Below are 24,183 nucleotides of genomic sequence, written 5' to 3'. Positions count from 1 at the left end.
GAGTGTGTGTGCATATCAGGGTGGGGGAGAGATTAAGAAAGAAAGAAAGAGTGGAGCCTTGCTGCATCTTTGCTTGTAGGAGACAAGGCGCACAAATATCATGTGTGTGGAAGAGAAAATTTCAGGATGTTCTAGCTTGGCAGATGGTTTGAATGTCAGAACATAGTTAGAACAATGTGGATTTTTTTGTGTGCATTAAAAATAAGTGTGTGCTTTTGTGAGGAAGAAACTACGCTTTGACTGCCTTAACATAGTTCCCTGATTTTGGCTGTCTTGGGCATGCTTGAGAGAGGGAAAGGAAATGTGCGAATTGCCTGCAAATTCCATTCAGGTGTATGTCTCTAAGAGACTCTGAGGGTGTGGTTAGAAGTCCAACGTCAAAACATATCTGCGCTTGTGCAGTTTGTCCTCGTGTAGGTCATGCAAGCCTGAAGAGAAAGTTGGAGAGATGTGCTACCTGAGGCCCTGTATGTATTTTGATGTTGTGTTGTGAACATGTGACTGGCGTGTGTATGCGTGTGTGTGAGAGAGGTTGGAATCAGAGGTGGATAAAAGGGTAGCTGTTCCTGAGCCCATGTGCAGCCAGCAGCGCGCCAGCGTGTGAGGCAATCTATAGGGGCCAAAGTGTCCCATTGTGTCACTTGGTTCCACGCAAGCGCGCGCCCTTTTCCCTTCCCGCTCCTCAGTTAACATTTGGCTTTCTTTCTGTGTGGCCTCCTCGCTCCTTCACCCCTCCCGCTCTCTTCTGTCCAGGTGCTTTCGTGGGCAGCGACTGGCCGAAGCCCAAGAGGTGAGGAAAGAAAGGCCGCCTGAGGGGGTCGGCGGCAGTCAATGTTATTTGAGCGGGCTCCCGAAGCCTTGGCGATCGCAGAGCCCAAGATGCAGAAAACCGCCTACTACGACAACTCGGCGCTCTTTGGGGGTTACGGCGGCTATGGCAAAGCAGACGCCTACGGCTACTCCTCCGGCCCTCCACAGCCCTACGCTCAGCCTGCTCTAGACACCGATTATCCTGGCTCGGCTTGCTCTCTTCAGGGCACCGCCCCCATCCGAGCGCCGCCAGCCCACAAGAGCGCCGACCTCAGCGGGAGCTGCATGCGCACGGGCGGAGGCAGCCAGGCAGCCCCTCAGCAGCCTCCGGGACTAGGCGAGCAACAGCAGCAGCAGCAGCAACAGGCGCCGCCTCCTGCGCTGCCTTCGCCCTCTCCGCCAAACAGTAACCCCGCCCACGCGGTTCCCGCCAAGAAGGGCAAAGGCGGGCCCAACTCCTCGAGCGGCTCCACCGCCACCATTAGCAAACAGATCTTCCCCTGGATGAAGGAGTCCCGTCAGAACTCCAAGCAGAAAAACAACTGCGCCCCCGCAGGTAACCAGTGAGCTTCATCTGGGGCGCCAGTTCCTGCCCTCGTTGGTTTCTCTTGTTCATGAGGTTGTTTTTCTACTCCGCCACCATCTCCAGTCACAGAACAAGAGCAGTGATGCACTGGTCCAGGGTCTGGGGTCTTACAGTCCTCACTTTTTTTGGGAGCCGGGTCCCAGCAGGGTCCCTATGTCTCCAGCATCTTATGAGCCAATCAGCATGAAAGTGTTGCAGAGTAGTGAAATTGGGAATGGAGCCTCTGAGTGAGCCCCTGTGTGTTTGAACCTTTGCTAAAGATTACACCTTCCCTGGAATTAGTCAGACAGAGAACTTTAAGCTTTAAAATAAGAAATTACTTTATTCTGGAAGAACATACTTGATAGGAAAGAGTTCTACATCCAGCTAACTAGCTAAATTGAAGATGCAAACACTAAGCCTAGTGTTTGCCCTCATGCTTGGAGGAGAGGGAGAGAAAAAGATAAAATGTCTGCTCTCCCTCTCAAGAGAAAGAAGAAGGAAGGAGGAAGGAGATGGGGTCAACATCCTATGCATATCAGTCTAGCAGGAAGGGAGAGACAGCAGGAGATCAAAGGATAGGTATTAGCCTAGCAATCAGGAGGTCTCTCTAGCTACCCTTTTTAACCCCTTGCAGCCTCAACCCACAAGTTGGAGTTGAACCACATATTCCAACAGAAAGAGGAGTGTGTTAGCCACTGAGAAGAGTCTTCTAACATTCTTCATTGTCCTTTCCTACTGGTTGGAGCCAATCAGTGAAAGAAGGTGAGTCATCCACTGAGAAGACTGTTTTCAGTAGTTAAGACTCCTCTTTAGTCCTTATTGGCTCCTAGGGACGTCTGTTATGGGAGAAGGCATAAACAAGGATTTCATTCTTAACCCAGCAGCAAAAAAAGAGGGAAGGGCGTGGCTGTGACTATTAAGGAACCTGCACTTCTGAATTCGCCACTACACTGCTGAACAAGAATCATAATAGTACTGGAACATAATAAGGAGCGCTCATAGGGGAAGGTCTATTGCTCAGTTGTAGAGCATCTGCTTTGCATGTGGAAGGTTCAGGTTCAGGGGTTCAGTCCCCTGCATCAGGTAGGGGTGGGAGAGATTGCCTGCCTGAAACTCTGCAGAGCTGCTTCCAGTCAATGTAAAGAATACTGGAATGGATGGACCAATGGTGTGGCTTGGTATAAAGCAGCTTTCTATGTTTCTATGCTCCAGCACACCAGAGGCCCATCTAGTCCGGCATCCTGTTTCCCACTGTGCCTGTGGGAAGCCCAGAAGCAGCACATGCGGGCAATAGACCTCTCTCGCCATTGTTCCCCATTAACTGGTATTCAGCGGCAACTTGGGGGTGGTCTATAATCTCCATGACTAGTAGCCATTAATAGCCTTATATGAGTGTATCTAATCCTCACTTAAACCATGTATGTTGGTGGCCATCAGCACATCTTGTGGCAGCGAATTCCATAAAGTAACGATGTATCGAATGAAAAGGGGTCCAAAATAGCGTTTCACGTTCAGGAGAGAAGATAGGGGATCACACAGGACTTTTCTCCCAGCTGAATATTGAAGGGAGCCGGTGGAGGGCGGGTGAAAACCCTCCTTTCTAGATTATCATAAACCTGGTTGATTACGTTTATCCGACTCTCCCGGTGCTGAAGAAGTATGTCGGAGACATCTTGCTGGTCTGGGGGAGCCGTGAAAGATGAATGACTTCTTAGCAACGACTGCCCCACCCCCTTCCGTTATTCAGCCAGGGGGTGAATTCTGTGCGACTTCAAAGCCTGCATTATGAAGTTCATACAGAAATTGCTCCAATGTAAATATCGTGCTTCCTCTGCTTCTTAACATTGCTTTCCCCTGCCCCCTCCCAGAGAGACCGGTTAGCTACCCCCTATGCATTTAAGGGCAAAATCTCCCCTAAATGCATGTGGATTTAGGGTTTTAGTCTGGGGTACTAAGATGAAAATGAAATTAAGGAAAGGTGGGGGGAGGGAGTTTGGGAATGTTCATCCTCTTTTGTTATTTCCAAGTTTAGTCATGAAAGCCCCCCCCCCCGTAAATTCCCGGATGTCCTTTCTTTTAAGAGGTGTCCTTTTTCAAAAGCCCTTTTTAATTTTTATGTAAGAAGCTTATATAGCTCTAAACACAAGGAATATCAAAAAAGGTGTACAAAATACAAATGCACGGCATAATAAAATGAAATCAATGTTACCCATAATATCACCAATTTGCATTCAGCGTCCAGCTTTCTTTGGGCACATCACAGTCCCATTGTCTAGAGTGCTGGCTTGTTTCCACAACTGACACGTTTTTTTGAACTTAACAATTGCGCTTTGTATCATACTCAAAGAAAGACACCCTTGCTCTTTCTTTTTTAAAAAATGGTTTGGGGAAATCTCATTATGCGCAAGTATCAAGTTGTACCCCAAAGGGAGGGGGGGAAGCAAGCAAATGCCCTTCTCTAATCTAGCAGAGAAGTCTTTTCCCCAAACCCAGATACAGAGTGGAATGCTTTCTCTGTTATGAAGCTTTTAGACCGCTCTTCATTCCAAAGTAACCAGAGTGATTTGCAATAAATACCAAAAAACAACATATACAAAACAAACGTATCGATCAATTATATTTTTTAAAATGCACCATCACAAAAATATAGCCACGGTTCGTCACATTCTAAGACCTTATGTCCCCAAATGCGTGTGGGGTGCTTTTGGTGACTCTTTCCTCTGAAACCATCTTGGTGGGAGCATTGCTGACAAGATGGGACCTCTGTATGGTGGCCCTTACATTCCTCCCATAACTCAAAATCTGCTGACATGGGGAAAGCTTATAGACGGTCTAAGTACAAGAAATATCCACGCTGTGTACAAAATACATATGCACAGATTAATCAATTATGTTTTATAATGCTGACATGGGGCTAAATCCAACTCCTGCTACTTCCCCCGGTTTTGAATTGGCTGCTGGCCCACTTTTCTGGGGCGTGGGACCGGGGAGAGTTGTAAACCCGGGTTTTTCCTGACGCTTTTCCTATGGGAATCTCCGCTCTGCTGTCTTCCTGTTAGTGAGAGCATCGCCTCAGAGATAATAAACGTGCCCGATATATTCTTGTTAGCAGTAGCGGCGGCGGCAGCGACGCCATTGTCTTCCATTGTCTTCAAAGTTTCGAGGCCTGAGCCCTGTTTTTATTTGGGACCACTCAAGAGGACCTTCCTGGGCATTGTCAGGCATCGATCGATTCTTCCAATTAAATTAGATGATTTACAACTCCCCCATCTGGAACTGTAACTTCCCTAACTAACCCTTTGAGAACCCCAGAGCAGGTTGTCTCCCGACAGGTTGGGAGATCGAATTCTGTTCTCATTTTTAGACCATGTGCGCGGAGGGGTCGGTAGCCAAGGACCTCGGTGGTGGCACCGTCTGTTTCAATGAAATGAAATAAAATCCGATGAGATCGAAGGATTAGGTGAAAGCCTCACTTTGATCAAGCCTGTCCCTAAATCACGCCTCTCCCGTGTGGATATATGAGGCATTGATCTCCCCTAATTGATTGGAATTTTGCACGGGGCGGTCACGACCCAGTCCCTTTCTCAACCAGTTTCAGTTCACTTTGAATTCCCAGATTTTGGCTTTTGGAAAAGTGTGGGATGGGGGCGGGGCTTTAGAATTTCAGGACGAGAGCGAAGCCCAGCAAAAAAAGGAACGTTAATTGTTAAACGGCCTAAGAGGTTCTACAAAGAGAGGAAGATCCCAGTTCAGGCAGGTCGCAGGCAGTGAGTGTATATAAACAGGGTTTGATTCGAACTGGGTGATGATAGCGATTTGTGTCCATTTTTCAAACTGGCACATAGTCCTCTGCTGCCTCAGAGTGTCAAAGCAGTTCCCCTCCCCCCCCCGCCGCTGCACTGTTATTGCTATCAAGCTTTGTAAACCAGCCGACCGACCTCCTCCTCCTCTTTTTCTTCTTTCTCTCCTTCTGGACAGGAGAGAGCTGTGAAGATAAAAGCCCCCCAGGCCCTGCTTCCAAACGTGTCCGCACCGCCTATACCAGCGCGCAGCTGGTGGAGTTGGAGAAGGAGTTCCATTTCAACCGCTATCTCTGTCGCCCACGCCGAGTCGAAATGGCCAATCTGCTGAACCTGACAGAGCGTCAGATAAAGATCTGGTTTCAGAACAGGAGGATGAAGTACAAAAAAGACCAGAAAGCCAAAGGGATTATGCACTCCCCTGTAGGACAGTCCCCCGACCGAAGCCCGCCTTTAAGCGGCCCAAATCACGTAGGATATTCCAGCCAGCTCCCTACCGTCAATAGCTTGAGCTATGACGCTCCATCGCCAACGTCCTTTGCCAAATCGCAGCAAAACATGTACGGGCTGGCTGCTTACACGGCACCTCTCAGCAGCTGTTTGCCCCAGCAGAAAAGATACCCAGGAGCAGAGTATGACCATCATGCCATGCAAAGCAACGGCGGCTTTGCCAATCCCAATTTGCAGGGCAGCCCGGTTTATGTTGGAGGGAACTTTGTTGATTCCATGCCAGCGTCTGGCCCCATGTTCAACATCAGCCATCTTTCTCATCCTTCGTCCGCCAGCGTGGACTACAGCTGCGCTGCTCAGATCCCGGGCAACCATCACCATGGACCTTGTGACCCCCATCCCACATACACAGATCTTACTTCTCATCACACATCTCAGGGAAGGATTCAGGAAGCGCCCAAATTAACGCATCTGTAGTAGACTGGAACGGATTTAGAGAGAAAGAAAGCGAGAGAGACTGAAATGTATTGCGTTTAAATTACCTCACTTCCCCCACCCCTGATGTTACAGTATTACTTTGAGTACCCTTGAATATTAGTGAGTTTTTGTGTCCCGTAAGCAGCTACATTTTCTTATTTCTTTCGCGACTGAGACCATGAAAATGATTTCCCCCTTGTTCTTTTAAATGTTTTAGCCCTTTAAAAGCATGGCAGTGCAATATCCTTTAAAAAAATATAAAATAAAATATTCCTTCAAGGGAGTAATAATTGGTAATGATGTACTGGAAGGTAAGTTGTAGAAATCCATTAGTACTAGGAGAAAGTGAGTCCTGATGAGGAGTTTACAACATTTGGGACCAAATTGGGGACTTGTTTCAGATAAGTTAATTTATAAGATTTTTTCAGCAATGTAAAAGATTGCGTTGGACTTAAATAAGATGTATTTATTATTTTAAGAGACTTTTTCTTTGTATCACTGATTATTTAATCCTGGTCTTCAATGTATTTATGTGGATATTTGTAGAGTTTCTTCCCTTCCCCTTCCCCTTCCCCTTAACTTTCAAAGATTGATTCAGGTCTTTGGTGACTATACATTTTCACCTATTTAGTATATTTGGTCTGAAATAGAAAGAGTAGTTTTGAACAGTTGTAACAGTGGCTGGTGTTTGTAGTTTATGTAAGGATTAAGCAAATTGTAAGTCAAGTCATAGATTATACAAAACTGATATATTACACAAAGCCGTCACATTTTTAATTTTTTTTAAAAAATATAACATTAAATTATTTCAGATTGTTTGGAATCATTTTACTTAGAATTAAAAGCTACCCTCCTTAGGTTGGAAGTAGACCTCATTTACTATTATAATTGATATCTGTGGCCAGTCGGCTGTTTGGGTTTCTATCAGCTTCTGCATACATAAATTGGTTACTTCCTTTCTGTTGCACAAACCATTTTGTCTGGTTACTGGTGTTATTATTTTAAAGACTAAAATAAGCAACATATTCAGATAGACATTTAGGAATAATAGAATACTGTTGATGTAATTAGGATATTTATAACAATTCAGGCTAAAACTGTTGTTTCCATCATCATCATCATTATTATTTATATGATATTTATGCTAACCATAAATCAATTTTGTACAAGTCACTGGAAACCCGAACTTACTTTTGCTGAACAGGGAGGGGGGAAAAAAGAGAAGAAGATGATGATGAAGAAGAAGAAACAGAGAGAGAGAATTTTTTTTGAATGAAATATTGACAATCATGTATCTACAATTGAAAGACTGTGATAGGGTGTAGGAGAAGAAATCCTTCTGAAACGCTCAGAATGGCTTTCGAGATAAGAAATTAGATCTATCAATATTTAATATCGTCTTCTGTAGCAGACATTGGTACAATCCTTGTGTAAACAAATGTTTCTGCCCCAAGCCTAAAAGGGATAAGAAACACAAGCATCCTCTCCCACCCCTCCACCCACTCGTCCTCTTTATTTGTATGTTGCATTTAATCTCTCACTGAGTTTATAAAGCTTTTCTCAACATGAAAATGGCACTAGGTACATGTTAGATGTGATACATGCCCATTAATTCAGGAGGAAGCATCCTTTATTGCTTTAAAAAGCACTCAGTTAAGATTCAGATCTTCTGAATTCTCACAGAACTGTAGCAAAACCTCACTTTTCAGGTTGACTAATAATGCAGCTCATCTCTCCACTTTCTGATGACAACTCTTGCCATTCTTTGTGTGTGTGTGTGAGAGAGAGAGAGGGGGGTGTTTTTACTCCTACATTTGTGTCTGTCTAAATGATGATTGTGTGTGTGTGTGTATGCACACACACAGATTCACCTCATTATAATTTAAAAAATCAATGTTAATAATGAGAGAAGAGGGGGATATGTATCCTTTTGTTAAATCTCACTTTTACCCAAGTGTTGTAGATCTGTAAACAAACAGAATAAACAGCTTCGAATGAAGAAATATTTTAACCACTTCCAGATCCAAAGTGGCTTTTTATGACAGTTTGTTTCTTCTGGGAATTTAAAAAAAATTACAATGCAACAACTAATAATAAGCACAACTGGAGAGCTATAACAACAACAAAAATGATTTCTAGTATGTCTTCCAGGAAATACCCTGTGACTGAATTGATAAATAAATAGTGCATGTAGATTTTATTTTATGTTCCTCATGTGAGGGCATATTTACTTTCTACTCCTATAAATGCATAAGGAGCCCAACCCTGCAGGCCCTTTATCGTATGGCATGTCACTCAGTAGGCATCCGCTGACTCTGCGGAACTGGGAGGCCCAAGTGTTATCCACAGCTTAATGTTTCATGGGCTGGACTGCAAATAGTGTCTGGACTGGCTTGCATTATTATCCCCTCTTAAAGTCAAGTAAAGGGGACTTGATAATTTATATGAATCCTGGGGCCAGGGAGGGGGATTATGAACTAATGTGTGTGTGTAAATGTATGTTTGTGTGTGCACAAAACAAGTTAGTACACATAGAGAACTGGGGTAGGTCTACTTTTATTCTCAAAATATTCAAGGCATTCAATTGGCAAAGCCTGAAGATCAAGGCTCCCATTGTAGTCAGTGTTATCTGGTCAAGGGGATCTAAGCAGACTGTGTTATATATGTCTTAATAAGTGAGTCTCGAAATCATACATTTCAGGAGTAGCAGAGGAGTATATTGCTGGAGATGTGATAGGACTCCATTTAACTATAATCCAATTATTGGATACAAACGTCTCCCTTTGCTCTGTTTCTGGCTTTTTGCCTTTACGGAGGAGGCCAGTCACAGAGGGAACAGTCCAAGGCTAAACAAATTACTTGGCAAAAAAGCCCAATTGATTTAATTGGAGCTTACCTCCAAGTAATCAGGCGTGGGATCCGTGCCCGAGAGAGCGAGCAAGAGATGGAGGAGAGGGAGAGTTTATATTTCATAGAAGTCAATGGCAAAACTCCTATGGATTTTAATGGTGCTGCTTTAAACTGAAAGACCTTTCTGCCACACCTTTCTGCCACAAGGTTTCTCCTGTTTTGGCCACTCATTCGGATCGTGATAAATAATAAACAATCTGTTTTCACACCTAATATAAATCCTGCTCTGTCTACCTTCCGGACCTCTGGGGTGTTGACTGAATCAAATACAATGTGTTGTAAGCAGGTCCAAGAATTCACTCTCGTTTTCTGTTCCACACCCCTTTACAAAGAGCCCGCAGCCCTTCTCCCCAGGAGCATCCGTCATAAGAAATCAGAAGGAAGGCTGCATTAAGGGGGGTGCATTTAAATTTAATCCAGCTTCATCACCGCCGGATCATTGACCGATACGGAAAAAGTGTTTTTTGAAGATGTCGAGTTATCCCGCCCTAAGGTAAAAATAAAAAAGGGGGGGAGGGGGCTAAGCTACTTTACCAAGCTATTTCAAAGGGGCTTTTTAAACCTTCTGTAGCTGAAACAAAGAGTCTAAATGTTGACGTCGCCTTTGTGTGTTGTCCCTGATTTTATTTCATGGCGCCGATTTAGTTTCATTTAGACTTACCCAAGGTAGTAAACTTGATTACGGCTTTCTGTGGTATTGCATGTAGGGTTGAGGAGAAAGAGGCTATAGAGATCTAAAGGGACGACCCCTGTTTGTTTTTGTTTATGTGTGTATGAGAGAGGGGAGGGGGGAGGGACATAAACTAATTCTCTCTAGGGCTTACTTCTAAGTAAGCTTGCTTAGGATCAGCCCCAGAAGGCACCAAAATGCAGCCATTTCTTCTTATTCATTCATTCCCTTCTGAGCTGCAGCCCCTCCTACTTGACTAACAGCGCAAGCCCGCCCATGTCTACTCAGAAGTAAGGTCCGTGGAATTCGGTGGTATTTACTCCCAGGTAAGAAGCAGGTCCAGGTTTTGATAGCCCAGAAATGACCGACGGTTCAACGGCAACGTTCCCATCGATTAAGACTCCGCCCCCCCTTAAAGAGAGTTCTGGCTGTTCTAAAGGGGGGGGGAGGAAAGCCTAAGAGGAGCAGGGCGTCCGAGGGTTTACTAAAACTAGATTTAGGTCCCCTTTTTCAGATCAACCATATATCTCTCCGGATGGGAGCAGGGCCTTCACTCCTCAGCTGATCTTCCCTCTGGGTTTAAGGGAACTAGCCGCCCGGAGCCTTTATGGGATAAGACTTGCAGCCTTAGGTAAAGAAACGAGAGCCGGCCTCCTTATCGGGTCTCCTTCCTCATTGGCTTGGAGTAAACCCTGTCGCTAAGCAACCTCCGCCAGATAGGGCGCCACTCTAGGGGTCAGCGGGGGATACGCTTTGCTGGAGCTCTTGGCGAGGCAACGTGGAGGATGCAGCCGCAGCCGCCTCATGTGGGTCGCCTATCTTCTCTTCCATTCTCTTGCCCCCCCTCCCTTTCTCTTGACTGTAACAGCGTTGTGAGCAAACAAAGGGCCCTGGGTAGCCATTTTTCCCCCTTTTTTGCCCGGTAATAATGCAGAGGTTGCTGGATACGGTGGGGAACAAAGCAAAGAGGCACTTCTTAGTTTAAAGGTCTGCTTGGAATTCCCAAACAGGCGTTGTTTATCTGCGGTGTCATATTTAAAAGGTAGACAGGGAGGCCCCCGTTGTGGTCAGGAGGATCTTGATAAAATCAAAGAAAGGAGCCGCCGCTGAACGTAACTTAAAAACACACAGGCAGCTGACTAGACAAAACAGAACGGATCTCCTCTTTGCCCTCTAGCAGGGAGCGCGCACTACAGTTGCCGGTATCGGAACACCACGGAAGAGACTGGCTTACTTCTGAATATAGGCTTGGGTTGCACTGTAAGGCTACAATCCCATTCACACATTTATCTGGAAGGAAGTCTTGTTGAATCCAGTGGGACTTCTTTCTGAGTATATACATGCACAGATTGTGCCTATGGCTGTAGTCCTTGTGTCCTTACTTGAAAGGAAGGCCCACTGCACCCAGTGGATAGGCCTGAGTTGCACAAAGCATTTCAGATACTTGCTAGTGCTGAGTGTCATGCCCTTTTGAAAGCTACACTCCTATAGGTGCTTACTTTGGAGCAAGTCCTGTTGGACTCAGCGTTCCTTGTCAAATGCATAGGATCTGGCTTGAGTACCATATCACTGATAAGAAACTCAAAAAGAGTTGGAGGAGGTGGAGGAGATTGTATAGGATCTTATCTTACTTTTTGAATGCTTCTCCCTAATGTCTGTTGGATAGGATGAATGTGAACGACAAGTTAAAATCCCTTAAAGACTGCAATTCTATGACTGGTTATGATATATAGCCAAAGTTAAGCTTTCTCTCCCCATCTGTGCAGTCCAATCCTATACATGTTTAGCCAAAAGTAAGCCCATTTTCATTGGGGCTTGAAAATGGAAATGGACTGCCTTCAAGTCGATTCTGAATTATGGTGACCCTATGAATAGGGTTTTCATGGTAAGTGGTATTCAGAGGGGGTTTACCGTTGCCTTCCTCTGAGGCTGAGAGGCAGTGACTGGCCCAAGGTCACCCAGTGAGCTTCATGGCTGTGTGGCGATTCGAACCCTGGTCTTTCAGGTCATAGTCCAACACCTTAACCACTACACCACACTGGCTCTCTTCATTGGGACTTACTCCCAAGTAAAAGTGCATAGTAAGCGCCACTGAGCGCAGTATGGCTTCCAAATAAATATGTACAGGATCTAGCTGTGCAGGAAGTTAGCTGGTTATTTATTCAGTTTCAGCCATAAACAACAGTGCAATTCTTTATTATTATTGTTATTATTACATTTCTATTTATTTATTTAGAAGTTTTGAAAACCTATATTCATCAGCAATCTAAACAATACTACTTTACCCCATTTCCCCCTACATAAATCTTCCCTCTTCCAACCATATCATACAACTTTTATTTTCCATCGAAATACACAGTTATAGAGTCCAAGGAATACATTAATTTACCCATAGTCTTTTAAAGGGAGTTGGTACTTCACCCGTTCTTTCATCTTTTGCAGATAAGAGTATGAAGGGCCACCAGTCCTCTTCGAGAGCCTCTTTGTTTTTCCTCTTTCCTTTTGCTAATCTTAATTTGATAGTCAGTTTTTCCAATAGGGCAATTTCCCACACCTTTCGATGCCATTTATGACAGTGCAGTTGTATACATGTTCACTTTTTGCAGCTAAAAGTGAAGGTGAACCCGCACTTACAGTGCGAGTCGTTTCTGACTCTTAGGGTGACGTCTTGCGACGTTTACTAGGCAGACCGTATATGGGGTGGGATTACCAGTTCCTTCCCCGGCCTTTCTTTACCCCCCAGCGTATGCCGGATACTCATTTTACCGACCATCCATTACCACCGCTTACCACTGTGCACCACGGAGGATCCTAAAAGCTAAAAGCAGCTTTCTATAAAGAGTTTAGAGGGTTCACATCAATAGTATTCTTTCTAAATGTAGTCTTGATTGGCACTGGAAATAATAATTGGTTACATGCAAATGATCATTGGCCCAATTGCAGATTAAATGTAATTTCTAATCTGGAAGTTATTTCCACATGAAAGTGCTGCTAAAATGATTCTCAACCTTCTAATACGTCTCTCCATTCTGTCCAGGCATTAAAGATAAACAAAAAGACAAACAAGGAGGCAAGGAAACAAATTACAACATTTGAATTGATTTAAAATATAAGAGACAAATGGCACCCCAACTCGCTTTTAAGACAGTTTTCCAAATAATGAATCTCTCCTCACACCTCGCTGTCCTTTAATCTGCAAAAATCTCTATCTATTAAATTCCCTTCCCGAACCACCAGTTTGGAGACATTACAAGATCCTATATGCAGTTAGAGGATTAACAGCCAGATATTAAAAAACTATTTTGTGGAAGGAGGTTTCACTGGAACCGGTGTAACTTAAGTAACATCCTATCTTAAACACATAAAGCAGAGGTCAAAAAATAGGATGGGATGTGCTTAGTTTGTTTGGAACAGGGAAATAAGGTTCTAGAAGTGTAGGGTGGATTTAAGCTCGGTTCAACCACATTTAGTATTCTATTACAACTTAATCTCATAGATGCTTACTCAGAAGCAGTCCTGCTTGAGTCCAATGTGACTTATTCACAAGTAAGCATACACAGCAGTGAAACCTTTGGCTGTGATTTGGCATCCTGTTGTAGGCACATCACTGGGAATGTTCCACTAAAGGCTGAGCAGAGGGAAGGGGCACGATCCAGCCAGAGGCTTTAAAAACCTACTGATGTCAACAATTAGGCTCATATAGCAGCAATCCTTTGCACCCTTACTTGACAATTGCTTAGTACCGACCAAATGTCACAACGTGGTGAAATACAGGAAACTACTGCGTCGAACTCCATGGGGCATACGGTCCCATGGAGACACACATAGGATATGGACGGTTGCCAAAGTGGTTATCTTTGGCTATTTGACTGGATCAAATCCGGTGTGTTTTAAACTGCACCGGGAAAACTGAGAACCCGTCCTAAGCGTGTTTGCTTGGAAGTTCAGACCCAATTATTTCAATGGGGCTTCTCACTTCCAGTGACATATATTCATTATGGAGCCAGCCTCAATTGTCTGAATAAGCTCAGTCCAGATTTCCAGTGGTTTCCTACGAGCCCTTTTTGCCCGATCTTCTGCTATAGTCGGGGTCTCTTTTTTGCACTGCCTCTAGCTTGCAAGCTGCCTTCAATTCTTTTCTGTCCTCCTGAAGCCTCCGTGGAGCCAGCAGAACCGCTGGGGGTGCCCGAACTGGAACGGCGTCGGAACAAATTTTGGCAAGGGCTGAGAGGAACTACAGGAGGGAGGGACACGACAAGTTTGAGTAACTGGGGAGCATAATAGCAGGAGAAAACAAATGCCAAGTCATTTAGCGCAGCAGTTCTTTTTAAAGCGCTTGGAAGGAAGGCTGCCTTTGCCAAAAAGACTCTTGAACTGCATTCATTTGGGCTGTGCCAAAGAGGTTAGTCAAAGCTGGAGGGCTGGGTGTGTGAATAATTGTAATCCTTCCCATGAAGTTATTTGCGTAGGAGAAGGAGGGGGGGGAGAGTCTAATTGTGCGCGTGTGCATTTTAATCCTCCAAGCGAATGATTTCTTTCCGGGCTTGAATAATGAGGGTCGGGGAGGCATCTTTTCCGCGGCTTTCTTTCCATTTTATGCTCAGCAGAACCAAGTGGTAAAACTTTCCCTAGGCTGCACCACTTCAGGTTGCAGATGGGCTTTGTGTTTGCGTGCATGTTTGAATGACAGCCCCTTGTTCCCGGTGTGGTATAGTCCAGAGCAAGCTTTAGTTTAGCCGCTAGACTTCATCACTTTATTCTGCCTAACGCGGGAACGGCCTCTTTTCTGTATGGCGGAAGATCACGTGCAGCTCGATCCTACGCGTGTATACTCAGAAGTAACTTCCAGTGTAGTCCCTGGGGTTCACTTCTAGATAGGAAGTATCTTATACTGTATGGAATTGCAGCCTCCACTCTGGAATATTTATTCATTCATTTATTTACTGTATTTATTATTCTACTCGCACTGTGCCTATCCTATTGCACTCTCAGTCAGGGTGGTAAAAAGATGGATTCTATTGCTTCACCTATTCATCTTTCCTTTCATTGCATGGCTGTGGGCCTAGATGGGGATTCTGCTCTGGACTCTTGTGGGCATGGAGTGGCAATATATCCCCAATTAATTAATGTAGGGGACTAGGGTCTAACCCTTGGGGTGGGTGGCCAGGGCAAAAGTATAGATGACTTGAGGCCTTTGCTCAGGGATACCCCCTACCCACCTAGTTTGGATCAGCCACATAGAATAAGCAAAGGACAGTCAACTTGCTATCATAATCAGATTAGACCTTGAACTCAGATTCATTAATTTCCACCTCGGAGGATCAGCCATGCTAGTTTGTGGTGTGAGTGTGACTACCCACAAAAGAAAAGAAAAGAAAAAAGAAAAGAAAGGCTACAGTCCCACGCAGAGCTAGGCTGCTGAACTGGCTTTAGGTTCCTGTGTCTCATGCCACAACAAAATTCTTCTGTAGGACGTTACACTACCGCTCTGCAGCCAAATAAGTCTTGTGGCCCTTTAAAGACTAACAAATTTATTGTAGCATACAAACCTTATATCACAATAAATCAGTTAGTCTTTAAAGGGCAACAAGGTTGTCCTTTTTTGCAGCACTCTTGGCCATTCAAATTAGTAAATAATGTTATTTAAGCCTTGACCATGCAGCCTTTTTCATTGCACAGTCCTTAGTTCAGTACATTCTTCTTTGCTCTGGTTGAAACGGAGAGAGGATCAAGAAGGAGAGGTTTATGGACCTTTCTGCACAGGCCACTAGAAAGGATATTTGGGGTTCTGGGTGCTATCTGTGTGCATGCAGCGTTAGTGTGTGAATGCTGATAATAATATGGTGCAGATAGGAGTGTAGTCATCAGGGGTTTGGGTTTTTTTTTTATACCCCTTACTTTTTTGGGGAGCAAGGTCCCAACAGGGTCCCTTTGTCTCCAGCATCCGAGGAGTCAATCAGCATGAAAGGGGAGTGTGTTAGCCAATGAGAGGAGTGTTCTTACATGCTTCCTTGTCCTTTCCTGCTGATTGGAGCCAATCTGAGTGAAAGGTGAGTCATCCACTGAGAAGACTCTTTGCAGTAGCTAACACTCTCTCATGTTTATTGTGCCCTAGGGATTTCTGTTGTTGTGGGAGAAGGCATAAACAAGGACCTCACTCCCAATCCAGCAACAAAAAGGGGGGGAGGGGTGTGGCTGTGACAGTCATTAAGGGATTCTGCCACTTCTGAATTTGCCAATACAATACCAGCATAGAAAGCGGGAGAGAGCCATTTTGAAATCCAGTGGGATTGGTAACCAATGTGGGGGACGCTGCTGCTTTGGATTGCAAACCTGTGCCCATTTACTTAGGAGTTAACCTGATCGGACTTATTTTTAAGTAAAGGTACAGGGGATGAAACTGCAATCGTCCTATTAGCAAGCACCCGCTTACTCTTTTTGCTGCCACCTAGGCAGTCCTTGGTTAGGCTGGGATTTGCATTCATGTCTCTAAACTACACTGAAAGAAACATCGCAGTTTGAGTAAAGCAGGCGCCGGTCACTGTCTCTTTCCCCATACTCCCCTTTGCCTTCCAAGGCGCTTAAACACAAGGCGCTGACTTGGACTCCCCAGCGATTGCCACCAATGCCAGGCCCGCTCTTGGAAAGCGTCTGCTTACGCACCCCAGCGCTGGAGAGCTGAGCCTGAACAATAGCACAAAGAGGTCTCTCCATTCTCGCTTCACCGCGTGGCCCGCGAGGAGTTGGTGGAGCGTCTTTGTGTGACCACGTGGCAGACACGTCGCGCATTCATCAACCTCTGAAAAGGCGCGAGATCCTAGCCAGGCCTCAGTTACTTGGAGCCTGAACTACTTTCAAGAGGAACTAAATGGTAAGTTGATCACTCAACAAGCAACAAATCTCTTCATTACCGAGGGAAACAGCGTTTTCCAGTGGAGAAGGAGGGCTGCGTGTTCTTAACTTCTGGGAGCAGGGCCGACGGGGGAGGCAGGAAGGCGAACAGGGGTTAGTTGTATTAAGAGTTCATCAATCACGCCGTGTGTGCACTTTTCACTCGACAGCAGTACCTCCTCCTTCCGTTCCAGTCCGGGGCCAGCTGGGATTCGACCAGAAAGCACAGCCAGGAGCTAGACAGAAACTAACGCGCCGTCTGATATTCACCGGCTAACCGCTTGACTCCTGGGCTACCAGCAGAGAAGGTGCAACCGAATCCTTCTGCTAACACAATGAGGTGGTGGTGGTGGGGAGAAAACTTTTAAGTGGTTGTCAGGCCTGGCCAGGATTGTCTGATTGTTCTCACACAAATCGCCCAGGTAACGCCCCACTACTGTAAACTGCAAACCCTGGGCAGCCTACAAGGACATGAAGCCTAAGATCCAAAGGCATCTATTCGTTGGTGACTAAGCCTATGTGTGTCCAGGATACCTGCAAAGACCTGGGTTTTCTTGAAATTGTATGGTTATGATGCCCATCAGACTAAGAGGAGGAACTGGCCTGGCTCCCCCCCCCACTCTGCCGTCCAACAGGAGGACCTGCAGTAGCCTGGTTAGCACACTGGGAGCACTAGCAATTCAGTCCTCCTTTCCTGCTTCTTTCCCAAAGTTAACTTTCAGCCTTGTAAATGATTTCTTGCTTCCAGTATCCACACTTTCATACTTTATAGTGATTACATGGTTTCAGAGTATTTCTGTTTTATATTTAAAGACCTATCTGGCTCTACCAAGTCCCAAGGAATGGACACCTTAATCTTTGTCAACACCCAGTTATTCTAGAGACTTATTTCTTACACAGATTATTATTTATTAACTACATTTATGTCCCATCTTTCCTCCAAGGAGCTCAAGGAGGCATACATGGTTTCCCTCCTCCATTTTATCCTCACAAGAACCCTGTGGGGTAGGTTAGGCTGAGAGAGTGACTGGTCCAAGGTCATTCAGTGAGCTTTGTGGATGAGCAGGGATTTAAACACTGGTCTCCCTTGCTTTAGTCTATCATTACATCGCTGTAGTTCTCAGAGATCACAATAGTTCATGAAGTATATTTTCAATTAATAGCTGATAGAAAATGTACCATCATTTCAAGTATGAATGCATTTTTCCTCCCTTCCTCAGGGATTTTCAGTCACTCATTTCAACAAACCGCATGTGTCAGGAGACATAGTAGAAGCAGACTTTTGATGTTTCCAATTTTTGCCTATCATTCATTGAAACATCCATGACAGTAGTGATACAATTTTTGTTCACTCTCCTTTTCAAAAAGTTGGCCAGCTGGACTTACTTCTAAGTAGACAGCAAAGGGCCACATTTTTAGGCTACAGCACAGTTACTAGGAAGCAATTTCCATTGAATACAGTGAGACTTGCTCCGAAGAAAATATGCTTAAGTTAGTGTTATAGTAAGTTGATGGTAGAATGGAAATATAGTTAAATGTAATTAACCAACAGAATTGCTGGTTAAAAAGGCACTTGGTTAATAGCCCTGTTCTTCTTGTTGCTCATCCAAATAATTGTAGAATTTTATAGGAATAAGAGAAAAGTACATTACTGAAGTCCAACAGCATGTCCCTGACTTGCTGCACCAGCGTGTGTTTGCTTATGATGGGTTTTGCCAACTGCTGACTCAGCATAATGGTTGCCAAACATGAATTATAACAGCAGCATAGTAGGTAGATAAACTGATGGAAAAAACCTTTTCAGAACTGGAGCATTAGCATTACTAAAATACTTATCTAAACATGAAAGCTCTCATACTTATGTCTTATATTTTGTTTGGGGGAAAACTGCAAAAGTATTTCTGAATAATCTTTTTTAAAGCCCCATATATTTAAATACATAAGAACCTTTTAATGGAAACACCCCTCTTCCAAGTTGTGTTTTAAAGGAGGATATGCATGAAATTTTAAAAAGCAGATGTCTGTCATAATTACATGTTTACACAACAGTCCTACTGGGCTAAATGGGGTGAACTTCCCAGTAAGTGCAGTCTTAAAAGCAATAACTTCTTGAAACCAGCTTTATCTTTTGAAGCATGATTGGTGTAGATGTGTGAGAGGTCCTTTATCATCTGTTATGCAGAACTCTTTGTCCCATTGCCAGCTGGGTGGGTCTTTTCCCGCAAGCATTCAATTTAATTGCTGCATAGATCTTTTTTCCTTCTCTTTAGTCTTGCCTCTTTTTAGTTTTGAAATGACAGTCTCCTTTTGTATTTCATTGTTTTTTAAATGATGTTTCTATTTTATTGGTTGCTTTACTGTTCTATTATTTAAGCCATTTTGGGCACTTCAAATGCAGTTGGGGGGAGTGGGATATAAGTATTTATAAAACAAATAAAACAACACCCCTATGTGAATCATTGGTCTTAGGCTTAAAGCATTCTGGAGAACTTAAGAGTTTGCTCACTACTTTTTGATGTTTATGTTGGTCCTAATAAAGCTTATCCTATGGAGGCCTTTTGAATTTTTACTAGTGTTCCTCTAGCATCAGCTTAATTGAAACATGAATGGCATCTTTTGAACTGCCATTTTTATGCATGAGTTTGGAAAGTTAAAAAGGTGTCAGAAAGAAATGGGAGAACTATTGTATGCTGCTATATCAATTAAAAAAGCAACTTTTTATGTATTTTATTTGCAGATATTTTCATACAACCAAACCTTAAAAAATAAAATCATCAATAAAATTATATCAATAAAACTACAAATAACACATTACAAATAACAAACCAATGAATTGTATTAATACTGGAAGGTAGTACTCAATTCAGGTAATTATTCTTAGGTATATTTCTCAGCTGCACTCCTCTGCACCCTTAACTGGAAATTGAATTCAGTGGGGCTTATATCAGAATAGACATGTATAGGATTGCACTGTTATGCTGTGATCCAATGCTCCTGGAAGTAAGCTCCATTTAACAGATAGATACCAAGTAAGAATGCTAGGATTGTGCAGTTAGGATGCAAACAATATACTATTGAAGTTAATGGCAAAATATTTATTGGCTAGGATCCAAAAACCTATATAGCCAGTTCCATGTACCTAAAGAGACTCTGGACTTATGTTCCACGAACAGCAGCTCCACCACCATACCATAACAAACCCATTTCGGAAGTGGAGGGGATTTTCAAAAGCAATTTGAGATATGGCATGGGGGGGGGGATGGTCTGCTGTTGAAAGAAGATGTGACCAAGGCCTTGGGAATGTCTGAGAGAGCTCTGCCAATCCTGGCTCTTAAATCAATTTGATTTAGAATGTACTTTTAGCCTACACACACTAGGGAAAACCTGCACACACCCAAGAGCAATAGAGCACTAACTAGGCTGGGCTTAGACCAGCCTTCATCAATCTGGTGCTCTCCAGTCATGCTGTCTAGGGCCTAACAGAGTTGTAGTCCAAACTATCTGGAGGGCATCAGGTTGATGAAGGCTGGCCTAGACAGTGTTCTTTGCTGAACTGCTTTTGGAGTGGCCCCTTCTCATACAATCCCCATCTCCTTGGCTCTGTGCTGGGTGGGAAGATTTTGACATTACAGCATGCTGTATCAAAGGTGAAAATTGGGTTCTCTCCTTAAGTGATCTACACCAACCAGCTAAAGAATGGGAAGAGTACACATTTATTCCCCATCCTGGTGTATGGTGACCATTGAGGGGTTAGAAGGGGTTGTGGCCTGGGGGAATACTAGCAGCTGGATTGGAGAATTATGGTAGATTGAATTAGGCCAATAAACCAGATGTTCCTTATACCTAGTCTCCTTCCTCTGAGATTTTTCAGAACCTAGATGGGAATCTGCTGAGAATGCTTAAACATCTGTTCCAGACAATACCTGGGAGTCATATTGTTACATTTTGCAGAACTGAATTTCTAACTAGCTTTCCCTAACTATGGGAAAGAATGAGGAAAGAATAATTGACCTTTATGAGATAAAGCTCAAAGTAAATATTGCTAGTATAAATATTTAAAGGTAACTAGCTCTAATCTTGTACAGAGTTACTTCCAGGTAAATCTCATTGAAGCAGACTTACTTCTGGGTAGGCATATATACAATTGGATTCTTAATTTATGCAATAGCGATAAACATATACATTTCTAGCTTTTTCTTGAAATCTACCTTCAATCTTGTGAATGTTACTGTGTTGAGTGGGATCTGTCACACTTCCTTTTTGTCACAAATGCAGGCTGCCCTGGTGCTGGTGTCATATGCTGTCTGGCTGCCAGTGCAGCCTTCCTTCCCCAATGTAAGGCTACGCATGTAAAGGTGGAACTCCCACACACATGGCTTGATTTTCTCTCTGCTGGAGTGAGGGCTGCTATTATAAGGCAATACTGATAACACCAAGCAGTTTTTCAGTCATTGTAGTCTATTGATTATACAGCTGAAGGCAGAACTAAGTTCACCTTTTCTCATGACTCATTGTTCAGCCTCGGCAAACCACTTTCTCTGTCATTTGTAAGAGGGGTACTTTAAGGGTAAATCACAGTAATAATTACAGTGAACTCTTAAAAATAAAAGTATTACATTCTTTACTATTATTAATAGAAAAGAAAATGGACAAAGCCCATTGAACAAGCTGGACTATTCAATATGAAAACTCTGATACAAATTCAGAAAGGTGGCCATATTTGTGTGTTGCTGCAGAAACATCAGAGAGTCCTGTGGCACCTTAAAGACTTAACAGATCAGAAGGCTGATGTCATCAGCGTATCATTGGTGCTCATATAGGCCATCAGTGCCCTTCTGCTATCTATATATGGCAAATAAACCAGTGTCTATGGAAAAGTATAAGCAAACACAAATCTGACATAATACATTAAACATGCAGAAACCAGTGGGAGTATATTTTAGTCTCCTAGGGTACTCTGCTGCTGACCTAAATATCACAATTCCTAAACAAACAAAACTTCAAAGGCAGACTCTCCTGTGAAACTGCTGAACTAAACAGTATCAGTAAATTTGGTTCTATTCATTTTAGTCTTAATAAAGGTGGTGGATTTCTCTCCTGCTAGAGTCTGTTAAATTAGCATACTCAATCATTCCCCACTCTTAGCTCAGCCCCAGCTCTGCCTTAAGAGATGTTAAAACAAGTGCTTTGTGTCTGGGAGATCATAGGGGTTGTTGTGAGCTGGCTGTGTATGGCCTGCCTCTCCCTCCTCCCCTTCAGTTGCATTTTCAGGCTTGTACCACCCCTCCCCCTGGTTCAATGTGTGTTGTACTGGTTGCAAGTTATTTGGAACTAGGACTATTTTCCACCTTGGAAAGGAGCTTTGGGTCAGCTGGGTAATTCTTGGGTGTTGTGTTTTCTGTCATTCTGGCATATACAAGGTGCGGGAGGACAGAAAGAATGTGAAGGGGAAAAATTAGTGAGCACTTTAAAGCACCTTCTAAGATATGAAAAGGTGCTTCCTGATACCTATCAATGCCTCACTGCTCCAGAGTGAAGATAGCTCTCTTTGAGGCCTGGCCAGCTCACCCACTCCTTACCTATGGCTGGAAGGTGCATGTGAGGTAGATGGAATTCTGTCAACACAGGTGATGTACTAGTCAGGACAGCCTAGGAGTGGGGGATTAACTACTCTGAGGTCTTGAGACAAGATTGCTTGTCCCATGCTCCTAGGTCTCAGATTCATAGGATCCTGCACTGTTGAGAATTAGTTTATATAGGAGCTGCTACCTGTTTTCCGACCCTTTTAAGTGAAATTAATAACTTTTGCCACTCCATTTAAAATCTAAGAATTATTGTCTCCTTTGAGGGGGTCAGTGGGTAAAATTAGGAAGGCTATTATCAGCAATTACTATTGTTGTGAGAGGTCTGTCACAGATTTACTGTGCATCTTTCATTTCTTAGTCTAGGGAATATGAATTATAATTATAATAAATAAGGTGGTCCATAAAAGAAAACCAACAGCGTTAACTAGGGCCTTTTTAAGTGGGGCCACAGAAGGCCATTGTCTCAGGTCTCACATACGAGGGGGAATCTCACATATAGAGGAGGCCACATGAATGTTGGCATTGCTACATTGTTGCCAACTCTTTTTTCAGAATCCCACTATCTTGAGCACTATAAATCTAATGGAAAAAATCTCCAAACTCTACTGGTGATAGTATCCTTTTGCCATGAGAGCATGAGCAAGATGGTTGCAGCCACAGGCAGGGCTAATAGCAGCAACTTAGCCCAACCATAGTCAGACATTCTTTAAATTATTTTATTTCTATCTTGCCTTTTTTCCTCCCAAGGCAGCTTACATGATCCTCCTCCTCGCCATTTTATCTTCACAACAACCTGTGAGGTAGGTTAGGCTGAGAGTCAGTGACTGGCCCAAAGTCACTCAGTGAGCTTCATGGCCAAGCAGCAACTAGAACCTAGATTTCCCCAGTCCAACATTCTAACTGCTACACTACACTGACCCCACATACACCACAGGCCCAGGGTCCTCCGTGCTGAGCCTAAAGGCATCACTGTGCTCACAGAGACCTACTAGAGTGCCCTCCAGGGTCTCTGCTCCCTTCACTGAACAATTATAAATTATAATGGCCACTAGCTTTTCTTCACTCTCACAGACACCGTTCTTTTAGGCCCTCTACCACTATAATTGGCCCCAGAATTGGAAATGGACACTACCAGCAGAGAGAAGAGAGACCAGTTAAAACTGTTCTCCAATGAGAACAGGACCAGCAGAGACAAAACAGAGAAAAGTTCTAACTGGATGCTGTCAGCAGGAGAGCACATGGATTCCAAGGAGAGGAGTGGAGTTAGCAAGTAAGAAGCTGTACCTGTGCCTCAGTGAAAGGAGTTACTCTGAGGGAAGGGGAAAAAATGGAGGATCTAGGCCAGGGGCTGTGGAAAGAATTTTTATTTATTTATTTATTTATTTATTTATTTATTAAATTTATACCCCGCCTTATGGCCAAAAGGCCCTCAAGGCAGCTTACAAAAAACACGAATATAGCAATACATCAATAGAACATAATACATTAATAAAATAATACAATTCTCAACATTAAATAATGAATAACATTATTAAAAGAAAAAAACCCAGCAATTACAAGCATCCAATAGTAGGTATCATACTGTAGGAATCATACTGGATCCTTCTGATCCTGTTGGAAATTCTGGCTTGAGTTGTCACTGCTTCGTCTCCAGCATGGTTTTAGATCCAGCTCTTCCAGCTGTATTTCTATGACCCTCGATGGAGATGACGTGCTCACGAATCTGAAGAAAAAATGGAGGACCCAGGGCCTGTGTCGGAGGGAAAGTGTGTGCATGTGGGTATGAGTGGTGTATTTTATTTAGAGGTGATTGGGGAAATGACTTTCCTTCTGTGAAATGGAGGCTGTGTTGGCAGCGGCGTCACTAGCGGGAGTGCGGGGGGGGTGCGAACCTCCGGTGCGCGCCCTCCCAGGAGCATGGACGAGGTGGCTGGGCTTGTGCATGTGCGCGTGTGCGCACTCGAGGCAAGCCACCCCGTCCATGCCCCTGGGAGGGTGCGCGCCGGTGGGGCACCCAGCCGG

At 43.9% G+C, this 24,183-nt stretch overlaps 1 protein-coding gene across 5 annotated transcripts in view; it reads left to right on the top strand.

The window, feature by feature from the left end:
* The window catches only part of HOXD3 (homeobox D3), a 57,224-nt gene extending 49,165 nt beyond the window's left edge, over nt 1-8,059 (top strand). For 4 of the 5 annotated variants that reach the window (XM_061608396.1, XM_061608397.1, XM_061608399.1 and 1 more), the window contains exons 4-5: nt 754-1,366; nt 5,357-8,059. In XM_061608396.1, the coding sequence (XP_061464380.1) occupies nt 832-1,366; nt 5,357-6,105 (1,284 nt within the window). In that variant the 5' untranslated portion in view covers nt 754-831 and the 3' untranslated portion in view covers nt 6,106-8,059. Of the gene's footprint in view, nt 1-385; nt 468-753; nt 1,367-5,356 lie in introns of those variants that run through there. The other variant, XM_061608400.1, reaches the window with a different exon arrangement.
* Nucleotides 8,060-24,183: the final 16,124 nt, after the last annotated feature.

This window comes from Rhineura floridana, chromosome 2, assembly GCF_030035675.1.
Source record: "Rhineura floridana isolate rRhiFlo1 chromosome 2, rRhiFlo1.hap2, whole genome shotgun sequence".
In the NCBI taxonomy this organism is placed as follows: Eukaryota; Metazoa; Chordata; class Lepidosauria; order Squamata; family Rhineuridae; genus Rhineura; species Rhineura floridana.
Note: the sequence above shows the minus strand (reverse complement) of the source record. Positions and strands in the feature narration are given on the sequence as shown.